The sequence below is a fragment of the Anomaloglossus baeobatrachus genome, chromosome 1, assembly GCF_048569485.1.
Source record: "Anomaloglossus baeobatrachus isolate aAnoBae1 chromosome 1, aAnoBae1.hap1, whole genome shotgun sequence".
NCBI lineage: Eukaryota > Metazoa > Chordata > Amphibia > Anura > Aromobatidae > Anomaloglossus > Anomaloglossus baeobatrachus.
The window spans coordinates 116,855,575-116,868,049 of record NC_134353.1 but is presented as its reverse complement, the minus strand read 5'-3'; the positions used below and the strand labels follow the sequence as shown (position 1 = coordinate 116,868,049).

At 55.4% G+C, this 12,475-nt stretch overlaps 1 protein-coding gene across 1 annotated transcript in view; it reads right to left on the bottom strand.

Annotated features, from left to right (window-relative positions):
- UCHL1 (ubiquitin C-terminal hydrolase L1) overlaps positions 1-2,207 on the bottom strand; it is a 62,734-nt gene extending 60,527 nt beyond the window's left edge. Inside the window, exon 1 of the mRNA XM_075346994.1 lies at positions 2,131-2,207. Within this exon, the coding sequence (XP_075203109.1) occupies positions 2,131-2,184 (54 nt within the window). The 5' untranslated portion in view covers positions 2,185-2,207. The remainder of the gene's footprint in view (positions 1-2,130) is intronic.
- Between the last annotated feature and the right edge of the window lie 10,268 nt (positions 2,208-12,475).

Genomic DNA, 12,475 nt, shown 5'->3' with positions numbered 1-12,475 from the left:
AAAAAACTGATCCATCGCACCAGTTCCCCCCCCCCATCTGCTTTTTGACGAATCCATTGTGATACTGAGCATGCTCAGTTTAAAAAGGCAATCCGTCACTGTATTGCGTTTGCCGTATTACGACGGATCCGGCGCCCATAAGCTTTCATTATACAACACGCTGGACGGCGCTGGATCTGTCGGCATCCTTATTTTTATTTTTCAAAAAACAAACAAAAAAAACCAAAACAAAACAGATTCAGTTTTGTCCGTTGCATCAGTTGTGCTACTATATGCAACACATCCGTCACACAACACAATGCAACGGATGCCGTTCACCGCAAGTGTGAAACTAGCCTTACCCTGAAAAATCATACCAGCCCCAGTTAAAAGAATGAATGTTAAAGACCCAATAAACTTTTAAAATACCTTTGAGGACAAAAGTGAAAGGGGAGATTGAGAGGGAAAAAAAAAAAAACCCTGTCAACCCCTTCACAACTTTTATATCAAAAGTAGTTTCTATGCCTTTGATGCAGGCTTGCATGCCAAGCCCACACCTTTCCCTGCCCGACACCGCCATCAACTGCTGGTGGATCGGAGATCAGTACGTGGCTGTTAAATCCCATGGTCCGACACCAGCATTTACCATGTGGTGTGGAGATGCATCATTTCTACCACCCATCGCCACACCCGTGAGATGATTGTAGGGCACTGATTAATAAAACTTGGGAGAAGGAAGGGGGAAGAAAAAAAAAAAAAAAGTCACAGCCCCAGATCCCCATCCCACCCAAAAAAGGAAACATTCTGGGCCAAAGAGAAAAAAAAAAAAAATGTGACAAGCAATTATGCTTCCAAATTTCCTACGCACAAGTTTGATCTACTCATGCTGACATGGAGACTCAAACTGCCAGGTCACTTACCATATAGTGGTCCCCGTAAAAAAAAAAAAAAAAAAAAAAAAAAAGTGGAATAGTGCTTCTTTAAATTTCAACACCTAGAATTTTTTTCCCCTCCAGATTTCAAATTATATAAAAGTTGATGTAATACAAAAGTACAGCTCATACCACAAAAAAAAAAATAAAAAATAAAAAAAAAAATGAACAAGCTCTCGGACAGCTATGGAGGAGACAGACCTCTCTCCCCCCCCCCCAAAAAAAAAAAAAAAGTGGTAAAAGAAAAAAAGGATAACCTCAGAAAGGTGTTAACCAATAAAACCTGAAGGCATCAGTGGCAGAAGAAAAAACAACCCAGTGCCAGATTTAGCAAAGATCTGTAACCATGTGACCAAGTAATGATGACAGGGCAGATTCAGCATCCAGAAGGGCTCAAGTTATCCATAATGCCTCATAAAGGGAATAAAATACAGAGCCATCGCCCATCTGCATGCCTGCACCAACAGTGGCCCCTACCTCCCAAAAACAAAAGTATGTGTCCCTTTGTGCAGTGTGCGATAAATACACGTTTGCACTACATTGTAATACCCCAGTAGTAGGGGTCCCTGTGCCCTCATTAGGAGAACACTATGGAGGCTGAGCTCAGAGCCACAGGTCACACCCTGGAGGAGCACACATTAGGCTCTGGCTCCCATACGAGACCCCTATCAGTATCAGGCTGAGGACTAGTGAGGACACATTGTGCACATCACCAACTTTACACTTCAGACTAAACCCACAGCCTCATCTCCCAGTGATGGCAGAAAATGGAGCGGCACACGCAATGCCAGAGCGGCACACGCAATGACAGAGCGGCACACGCAATGACAGAGCGGCACACGCAATGACAGAGCGGCACACGCAATGACAGAGCGGCACACGCAATGACAGAGCGGCACACGCAATGCCAGAGGGGCACACGCAATGCCAGAGGGGCACACGCAATGCCAGAGGGGCACACGCAATGCCAGAGGGGCACACGCAATGCCAGAGGGGCACACGCAATGCCAGAGGGGCACACGCAATGCCAGAGGGGCACACGCAATGCCAGAGGGGCACACGCAATGCCAGAGGGGCACACGCAATGACAGAGGGGCACACGCAATGACAGAGGGGCACACGCAATGACAGAGGGGCACATGGACCGCGCCCTGATCCGGGTCATCCATTATTAATGGGCGCCGGCCGTGTAGGACTCAGCCCCGCCAGCGTCACTCACTTTATTCAGCATCTGTGGAGACACAAAGAAATGAACAGAATGAGATTCCGCCATAGAAACAGACCTGGGCAGAGGAGACGAGCGGGCGGTACCTCAGGGTTAATCTCCATCGGTGACACTGCCATGATAAATCCTCCTCGGTTGCACGCGATGCTTCTGTGCTGCGAGTCTGTGAGGCAGGCGCCACGCCCCGGCTGCTTTTATGTGGGAGGATAGGTACCAACTGAGCCGCGAGGAGGGGGGAGTGAGTCAGCTGGTACCCAGGATATTCAGTGTGGAGCAGTATTTCCTTTCCCTCTTCCCGAACCGAATCGTCTGTTCCTGGAGCCTGATAACAGGTGTGAGCGCAGGGCGGGAAAGTAACAGTGTAGGGAGGAGGATGGTGAAGTGCGCAACACGCAGTCAGGTGGCCGTTTGAGAGAAATAACGGCCCCGTGCAGGCAGCGGTTCACACAGAGAAACCAGGGAGCCTGCCATCACTGGCCACAAGCCTTCACAGCAGAGAGCCTGCCATACTGCCATCACTGGCCACAAATCCTCACAGCAGAGAGCCTTCCATACTGCCATCACTGGCCACAAATCCTCACAGCTGGGAGCCTGCCATACTGCCATCACTGGCCACAAATCCTCACAGCAGAGAACCTGCCATCACTGGACACAAGCCCTCACAGCAGAGAGCCTGCCATACTGCCATCACTGGCCACAAATCCTCACAGCTGGGAGCCTGCCATACTGCCATCACTGGCCACAAATCCTCACAGCAGAGAGCCTGCCATACTGCCATCACTGGCCACAAGCCCTCACAGCAGAGAGCCTGCCATACTGCCATCACTGGCCACAAATCCTCACAGCAGAGAGCCTGCCATACTGCCATCACTGGCCACAAGCCCTCACAGCAAAGAGCCTGCCATACTGCCATCACTGGCCACAAGCCCTCACAGCAAAGAGCCTGCCATACTGCCATCACTGGCCACAAGCCCTCACAGCAGAGAGCCTGCCATACTGCCATCACTGGCCACAAGCCCTCGCAGCAGAGAGCCTGCCATACTGCCATCACTGGCCACAAATCCTCACAGCTGGGAGCCTGCCATACTGCCATCACTGGCCACAAATCCTCACAGCAGAGAGCCTGCCATACTGCCATCACTGGCCACAAGCCCTCACAGCAAAGAGCCTGCCATACTGCCATCACTGGCCACAAGCCCTCACAGCAGAGAGCCTGCCATACTGCCATCACTGGCCACAAATCCTCACAGCTGGGAGCCTGCCATACTGCCATCACTGGCCACAAATCCTCACAGCTGGGAGCCTGCCATACTGCCATCACTGGCCACAAATCCTCACAGCTGGGAGCCTGCCATACTGCCATCACTGGCCACAAATCCTCACAGCTGGGAGCCTGCCATACTGCCATCACTGGCCACAAATCCTCACAGCTGGGAGCCTGCCATACTGCCATCACTGGCCACAAATCCTCACAGCTGGGAGCCTGCCATACTGCCATCACTGGCCACAAATCCTCACAGCTGGGAGCCTGCCATACTGCCTTCACTGGCCACAAGCCCTCACAGCAGAGAGCCTGCCATACTGCCATCACTGGCCACAAATCCTCACAGCTGGGAGCCTGCCATACTGCCATCACTGGCCACAAATCCTCACAGCTGGGAGCCTGCCATACTGCCATCACTGGCCACAAATCCTCACAGCTGGGAGCCTGCCATACTGCCATCACTGGCCACAAATCCTCACAGCTGGGAGCCTGCCATACTGCCATCACTGGCCACAAATCCTCACAGCTGGGAGCCTGCCATACTGCCTTCACTGGCCACAAGCCCTCACAGCAGAGAGCCTGCCATACTGCCATCACTGGCCACAAATCCTCACAGCTGGGAGCCTGCCATCACTGGCCACAAATCCTCACAGCAGAGAGCCTGCCATACTGCCATCACTGGCCACAAGCCCTCACAGCAGAGAACCTGCCATACTGCCATCACTGGCCACAAGCCCTCACAGCAGAGAGCCTGCCATACTGCCATCACTGGCCACAAATCCTCACAGCAGAGAGTCTGCCATACTGCCATCACTGGCCACAAATCCTCACAGCAGAGAGCCTGCCATACTGCCATCACTGGCCACAAATCCTCACAGCTGAGAGCCTGCCATACTGCCATCACTGGCCACAAATCCTCACAGCTGGGAGCCTGCCATACTGCCATCACTGGCCACAAATCCTCACAGCAGAGAGTCTGCCATACTGCCATCACTGGCCACAAGCCTTCACAGCTGGGAGCCTGCCATACGGCCATCACTGGCCACAAATCCTCACAGCAGAGAGCCTGCCATACTGCCATCACTGGCCACAAGTCCTCACAGCAGAGAGCCTGCCATACTGCCATCACTGGTCATAAATCCTCACAGCTGGGAGCCTGCCATACTGCCATCACTGGCCACAAATCCTCACAGCTGGGAGCCTGCCATACTGCCATCACTGGCCACAAATCCTCACAGCAGAGAGCCTGCCATACTGCCATCACTGGCCACAAAACCTCACAGCTGGGAGCCTGCCATACTGCCATCACTGGCCACAAGCCCTCACAGCAGAGAGCCTGCCATACTGCCATCACTGGCCACAAGCCCTCACAGCTGAGAGCCTGCCATACTGCCGACATTGGCCACAAGCCCTCACAGCAGAGAGCCTGCCATACTGCCGGTATTGCCCACAAATCCTCACAGCAGGGAGCCTGCCATACTGCCATCACTGGCCACAAATCCTCACAGCAGAGAGCCTGCCATACTGCCGGCATTGGCCACAAATCCTCACAGCTGAGAGCCTGCCATACTGCCGACATTGGCCACAAGCCCTCACAGCAGAGAGCCTGCCATACTGCCATCACTGGCCAAAAATCCTCACAGCAGAGAGCCTGCCATACTGCCATCACTGGCCACAAGTCCTCACAGCAGAGAGCCTGCCATACTGCCATCACTGGCCACAAGCCCTCACAGCAGAGAACCTGCCATACTGCCATCACTGGCCACAAGCCCTCACAGCAGAGTGCCTGCCATACTGCCATCACTGGCCACAAATCCTCACAGCAGAGAGCCTGCCATACTGCCATCACTGGCCACAAATCCTCACAGCAGAGAGCCTGCCATACTGCCATCACTGGCCACAAATCCTCACAGCTGGGAGCCTGCCATACTGCCATCACTGGCCACAAGCCCTCACAGCAGAGAGCCTGCCATACTGCCATCACTGGCCACAAATCCTCACAGCTGGGAGCCTGCCATACTGCCATCACTGGCCATAAATCCTCACAGCTGGGAGCCTGCCATACTGCCATCACTGGCCACAAATCCTCACAGCAAAGAGCCTGCCATACTGCCATCACTGGCCACAAGCCCTCACAGCAGAGAGCCTGCCATACTGCCATCACTGGCCACAAATCCTCACAGCAGAGAGCCTGCCATACTGCCATCACTGGCCAAAAACCCTCACAGCAGAGAACCTGCCATACTGCCATCACTGGCCACAAGCCCTCACAGCAGAGAGCCTGCCTAACTGCCATCACTGGCCACAAATCCTCACAGCAGAGAGTCTGCCATACTGCCATCACTGGCCACAAATCCTCACAGCAGAGAGCCTGCCATACTGCCATCACTGGCCACAAATCCTCACAGCTGAGAGCCTGCCATACTGCCATCACTGGCCACAAATCCTCACAGCAGAGAGCCTGCCATACTGCCATCACTGGCCACAAATCCTCACAGCTGGGAGCCTGCCATACTGCCATCACTGGCCACAAGCCCTCACAGCAGAGAGCCTGCCATACTGCCATCACTGGCCACAAGCCCTCACAGCAGAGAGCCTGCCATACTGCCATCACTGGCCACAAGCCCTCACAGCAGAGAGCCTGCCATACTGCCATCACTGGCCACAAATCCTCACAGCTGGGAGCCTGCCATACTGCCATCACTGGCCACAAATCCTCACAGCAGAGAGTCTGCCATACTGCCATCACTGGCCACAAGCCCTCACAGCTGGGAGCCTGCCATACGGCCATCACTGGCCACAAATCCTCACAGCAGAGAGGCTGCCATACTGCCATCACTGGCCACAAGTCCTCACAGCAGAGAGCCTGCCATACTGCCATCACTGGTCATAAATCCTCACAGCTGGGAGCCTGCCATACTGCCATCACTGGCCACAAATCCTCACAGCTGGGAGCCTGCCATACTGCCTTCACTGGCCACAAGCCCTCACAGCAGAGAGCCTGCCATACTGCCATCACTGGCCACAAATCCTCACAGCTGGGAGCCTGCCATACTGCCATCACTGGCCACAAGCCCTCACAGCAGAGAGTCTGCCATACTGCCATCACTGGCCACAAATCCTAACAGCTGGGAGCCTGCCATACTGCCATCACTGGCCACAAATCCTCACAGCAGAGAGCCTGCCATACTGCCATCACTGGCCACAAGCCCTCACAGCAGAGAGCCTGCCATACTGCCATCACTGGCCACAAATCCTCACAGCAGAGAGCCTGCCATACTGCCATCACTGGCCACAAACCCTCACAGCAGAGAACCTGCCATACTGCCATCACTGGCCACAAGCCCTCACAGCAGAGAGCCTGCCATACTGCCATCACTGGCCACAAATCCTCACAGCAGAGAGTCTGCCATACTGCCATCACTGGCCACAAATCCTCACAGCAGAGAGCCTGCCATACTGCCATCACTGGCCACAAATCCTCACAGCTGAGAGCCTGCCATACTGCCATCACTGGCCACAAATCCTCACAGCAGAGAGCCTGCCATACTGCCATCACTGGCCACAAATCCTCACAGCTGGGAGCCTGCCATACTGCCATCACTGGCCACAAGCCCTCACAGCAGAGAGCCTGCCATACTGCCATCACTGGCCACAAGCCCTCACAGCAGAGAGCCTGCCATACTGCCATCACTGGCCACAAGCCCTCACAGCAGAGAGCCTGCCATACTGCCATCACTGGCCACAAATCCTCACAGCTGGGAGCCTGCCATACTGCCATCACTGGCCACAAATCCTCACAGCAGAGAGTCTGCCATACTGCCATCACTGGCCACAAGCCCTCACAGCTGGGAGCCTGCCATACGGCCATCACTGGCCACAAATCCTCACAGCAGAGAGGCTGCCATACTGCCATCACTGGCCACAAGTCCTCACAGCAGAGAGCCTGCCATACTGCCATCACTGGTCATAAATCCTCACAGCTGGGAGCCTGCCATACTGCCATCACTGGCCACAAATCCTCACAGCTGGGAGCCTGCCATACTGCCTTCACTGGCCACAAGCCCTCACAGCAGAGAGCCTGCCATACTGCCATCACTGGCCACAAATCCTCACAGCTGGGAGCCTGCCATACTGCCATCACTGGCCACAAGCCCTCACAGCAGAGAGTCTGCCATACTGCCATCACTGGCCACAAATCCTCACAGCTGGGAGCCTGCCATACTGCCATCACTGGCCACAAGCCCTCACAGCAGAGAGCCTGCCATACTGCCATCACTGGCCACAAGCCCTCACAGCAGAGAGCCTGCCATACTGCCATCACTGGCCACAAATCCTCACAGCTGGGAGCCTGCCATACTGCCATCACTGGCCACAAATCCTCACAGCAGAGAGCCTGCCATACTGCCATCACTGGCCACAAGCCCTCACAGCAGAGAACCTGCCATACTGCCATCACTGGCCACAAATCCTCACAGCTGGGAGCCTGCCATACTGCCATCACTGGCCACAAGCCCTCACAGCAGAGAGCCTGCCATACTGCCATCACTGGCCACAAATCCTCACAGCTGGGAGCCTGCCATACTGCCATCACTGGCCACAAATCCTCACAGCAGAGAGTCTGCCATACTGCCATCACTGGCCACAAATCCTCACAGCAGAGAACCTGCCATCACTGGCCACAAGCCCTCACAGCAGAGAGCCTGCCATACTGCCATCACTGGCCACAAATACTCACAGCTGGGAACCTGCCATACTGCCATCACTGGCCACAAATCCTCACAGCAGAGAGCCTGCCATACTGCCATCACTGGCCACAAGCCCTCACAGCAAAGAGCCTGCCATACTGCCATCACTGGCCACAAGCCCTCACAGCAGAGAGCCTGCCATACTGCCATCACTGGCCACAAATCCTCACAGCTGGGAGCCTGCCATACTGCCATCACTGGCCACAAATCCTCACAGCTGGGAGCCTGCCATACTGCCATCACTGGCCACAAATCCTCACAGCAGAGAACCTGCCATCACTGGCCACAAGCCCTCACAGCAGAGAGCCTGCCATACTGCCATCACTGGCCACAAATCCTCACAGCTGGGAGCCTGCCATACTGCCATCACTGGCCACAAATCCTCACAGCAGAGAGCCTGCCATACTGCCATCACTGGCCACAAGCCCTCACAGCAAAGAGCCTGCCATACTGCCATCACTGGCCACAAGCCCTCACAGCAGAGAGCCTGCCATACTGCCATCACTGGCCACAAATCCTCACAGCTGGGAGCCTGCCATACTGCCATCACTGGCCACAAATCCTCACAGCAGAGAGTCTGCCATACTGCCATCACTGGCCACAAATCCTCACAGCTGGGAGACTGCCATCACTGGCCACAAATCCTCACAGCTGGGAGCCTGCCATACTGCCTTCACTGGCCACAAGCCCTCACAGCAGAGAGCCTGCCATACTGCCATCACTGGCCACAAATCCTCACAGCTGTGAGCCTGCCATACTGCCATCACTGGCCACAAATCCTCACAGCAGAGAGCTTGCCATACTGCCATCACTGGCCACAAGCCCTCACAGCAGAGAACCTGCCATACTGCCATCACTGGCCACAAGCCCTCACAGCAGAGAGCCTGCCATACTGCCATCACTGGCCACAAGCCCTCACAGCTGGGAGCCTGCCATACTGCCATCACTGGCCACAAATCCTCACAGCAGAGAGTCTGCCATACTGCCATCACTGGCCACAAATCCTCACAGCAGAGAGCCTGCCATACTGCCATCACTGGCCACAAATCCTCACAGCTGAGAGCCTGCCATACTGCCATCACTGGCCACAAATCCTCACAGCAGAGAGCCTGCCATACTGCCATCACTGGCCACAAATCCTCACAGCTGGGAGCCTGCCATACTGCCATCACTGGCCACAAGCCCTCACAGCAGAGAGCCTGCCATACTGCCATCACTGGCCACAAATCCTCACAGCTGGGAGCCTGCCATACTGCCATCACTGGCCACAAATCCTCACAGCAGAGAGTCTGCCATACTGCCATCACTGGCCACAAATCCTCACAGCAGAGAACCTGCCATCACTGGCCACAAGCCCTCACAGCAGAGAGCCTGCCATACTGCCATCACTGGCCACAAATCCTCACAGCTGGGAGCCTGTCATACTGCCATCACTGGCCACAAATCCTCACAGCAGAGAGCCTGCCATACTGCCATCACTGGCCACAAGCCCTCACAGCAAAGAGCCTGCCATACTGCCATCACTGGCCACAAGCCCTCACAGCAGAGAGCCTGCCATACTGCCATCACTGGCCACAAATCCTCACAGCTGGGAGCCTGCCATACTGCCATCACTGGCCACAAATCCTCACAGCAGAGAACCTGCCATCACTGGCCACAAGCCCTCACAGCAGAGAGCCTGCCATACTGCCATCACTGGCCACAAATCCTCACAGCTGGGAGCCTGCCATACTGCCATCACTGGCCACAAATCCTCACAGCAGAGAGCCTGCCATACTGCCATCACTGGCCACAAGCCCTCACAGCAAAGAGCCTGCCATACTGCCATCACTGGCCACAAGCCCTCACAGCAGAGAGCCTGCCATACTGCCATCACTGGCCACAAATACTCACAGCTGGGAGCCTGCCATACTGCCATCACTGGCCACAAATCCTCACAGCAGAGAGTCTGCCATACTGCCATCACTGGCCACAAATCCTCACAGCTGGGAGACTGCCATCACTGGCCACAAATCCTCACAGCTGGGAGCCTGCCATACTGCCTTCACTGGCCACAAGCCCTCACAGCAGAGAGCCTGCCATACTGCCATCACTGGCCACAAATCCTCACAGCTGTGAGCCTGCCATACTGCCATCACTGGCCTCAAATCCTCACAGCAGAGAGCCTGCCATACTGCCATCACTGGCCACAAGCCCTCACAGCAGAGAACCTGCCATACTGCCATCACTGGCCACAAGCCCTCACAGCAGAGAGCCTGCCATACTGCCATCACTGGCCACAAATCCTCACAGCTGGGAGCCTGCCATACTGCCATCACTGGCCACAAATCCTCACAGCAGAGAGTCTGCCATACTGCCATCACTGGCCACAAATCCTCACAGCAGAGAGCCTGCCATACTGCCATCACTGGCCACAAATCCTCACAGCTGAGAGCCTGCCATACTGCCATCACTGGCCACAAATCCTCACAGCAGAGAGCCTGCCATACTGCCATCACTGGCCACAAATCCTCACAGCTGGGAGCCTGCCATACTGCCATCACTGGCCACAAGCCCTCACAGCAGAGAGCCTGCCATACTGCCATCACTGGCCACAAGCCCTCACAGCAGAGAGCCTGCCATACTGCCATCACTGGCCACAAATTCTCACAGCTGGGAGCCTGCCATACTGCCATCACTGGCCACAAGCCCTCACAGCAGAGAGCCTGCCATACTGCCATCACTGGCCACAAATCCTCACAGCTGGGAGCCTGCCATACTGCCATCACTGGCCACAAATCCTCACAGCAGAGAGTCTGCCATACTGCCATCACTGGCCACAAATCCTCACAGCTGGGAGCCTGCCATACTGCCATCACTGGCCACAAATCCTCACAGCAGAGAGTCTGCCATACTGCCATCACTGGCCACAAGACTTCACAGCTGGGAGCCTGCCATACGGCCATCACTGGCCACAAATCCTCACAGCAGAGAGCCTGCCATACTGCCATCACTGGCCACAAGTCCTCACAGCAGAGAGCCTGCCATACTGCCATCACTGGTCATAAATCCTCACAGCTGGGAGCCTGCCATACTGCCATCACTGGCCACAAATCCTCACAGCTGGGAGCCTGCCATACTGCCATCACTGGCCACAAATCCTCACAGCAGAGAGCCTGCCATACTGCCATCACTGGCCACAAATCCTCACAGCTGGGAGCCTGCCATACTGCCATCACTGGCCACAAGCCCTCACAGCAGAGAGCTTGCCATACTGCCATCACTGGCCACAAGCCCTCACAGCAGAGAGCCTGCCATACTGCCATCACTGGCCACAAGCCTTCACAGCAGAGAGCCTGCCATACTGCCATCACTGGCCACAAATCCTCACAGCTGGGAGCCTGCCATACTGCCATCACTGGCCACAAATCCTCACAGCAGAGAGTCTGCCATACTGCCATCACTGGCCACAAATCCTCACAGCTGGGAGCCTGCCATACTGCCATCACTGGCCACAAATCCTCACAGCTGAGAGCCTGCCATACTGCCGACATTGGCCACAAGCCCTCACAGCAGAGAGCCTGCCATACTGCCGGTATTGCCCACAAATCCTCACAGCAGGGAGCCTGCCATACTGCCATCACTGGCCACAAATCCTCACAGCAGAGAGCCTGCCATACTGTCGGCATTGGCCACAAATCCTCACAGCTGAGAGCCTGCCATACTGCCGACATTGGCCACAAGCCCTCACAGCAGAGAGCCTGCCATACTGCCATCACTGGCCAAAAATCCTCACAGCAGAGAGCCTGCCATACTGCCATCACTGGCCACAAGTCCTCACAGCAGAGAGCCTGCCATACTGCCATCACTGGTCATAAATCCTCACAGCTGGGAGCCTGCCATACTGCCATCATTGGCCACAAATCCTCACAGCAGAGAGCCTGCCATACTGCCATCACTGGCCACAAGCCCTCACAGCAGAGAACCTGCCATACTGCCATCACTGGCCACAAGCCCTCACAGCAGAGTGCCTGCCATACTGCCATCACTGGCCACAAATCCTCACAGCAGAGAGTCTGCCATACTGCCATCACTGGCCACAAATCCTCACAGCAGAGAGCCTGCCATACTGCCATCACTGGCCACAAATCCTCACAGCAGAGAGCCTGCCATACTGCCATCACTGGCCACAAATCCTCACAGCTGGGAGCCTGCCATACTGCCATCACTGGCCACAAGCCCTCACAGCAGAGAGCCTGCCATACTGCCATCACTGGCCACAAGCCCTCACAGCAGAGAGCCTGCCATACTGCCATCACTGGCCACAAGCCCTCACAGCAGAGAGCCT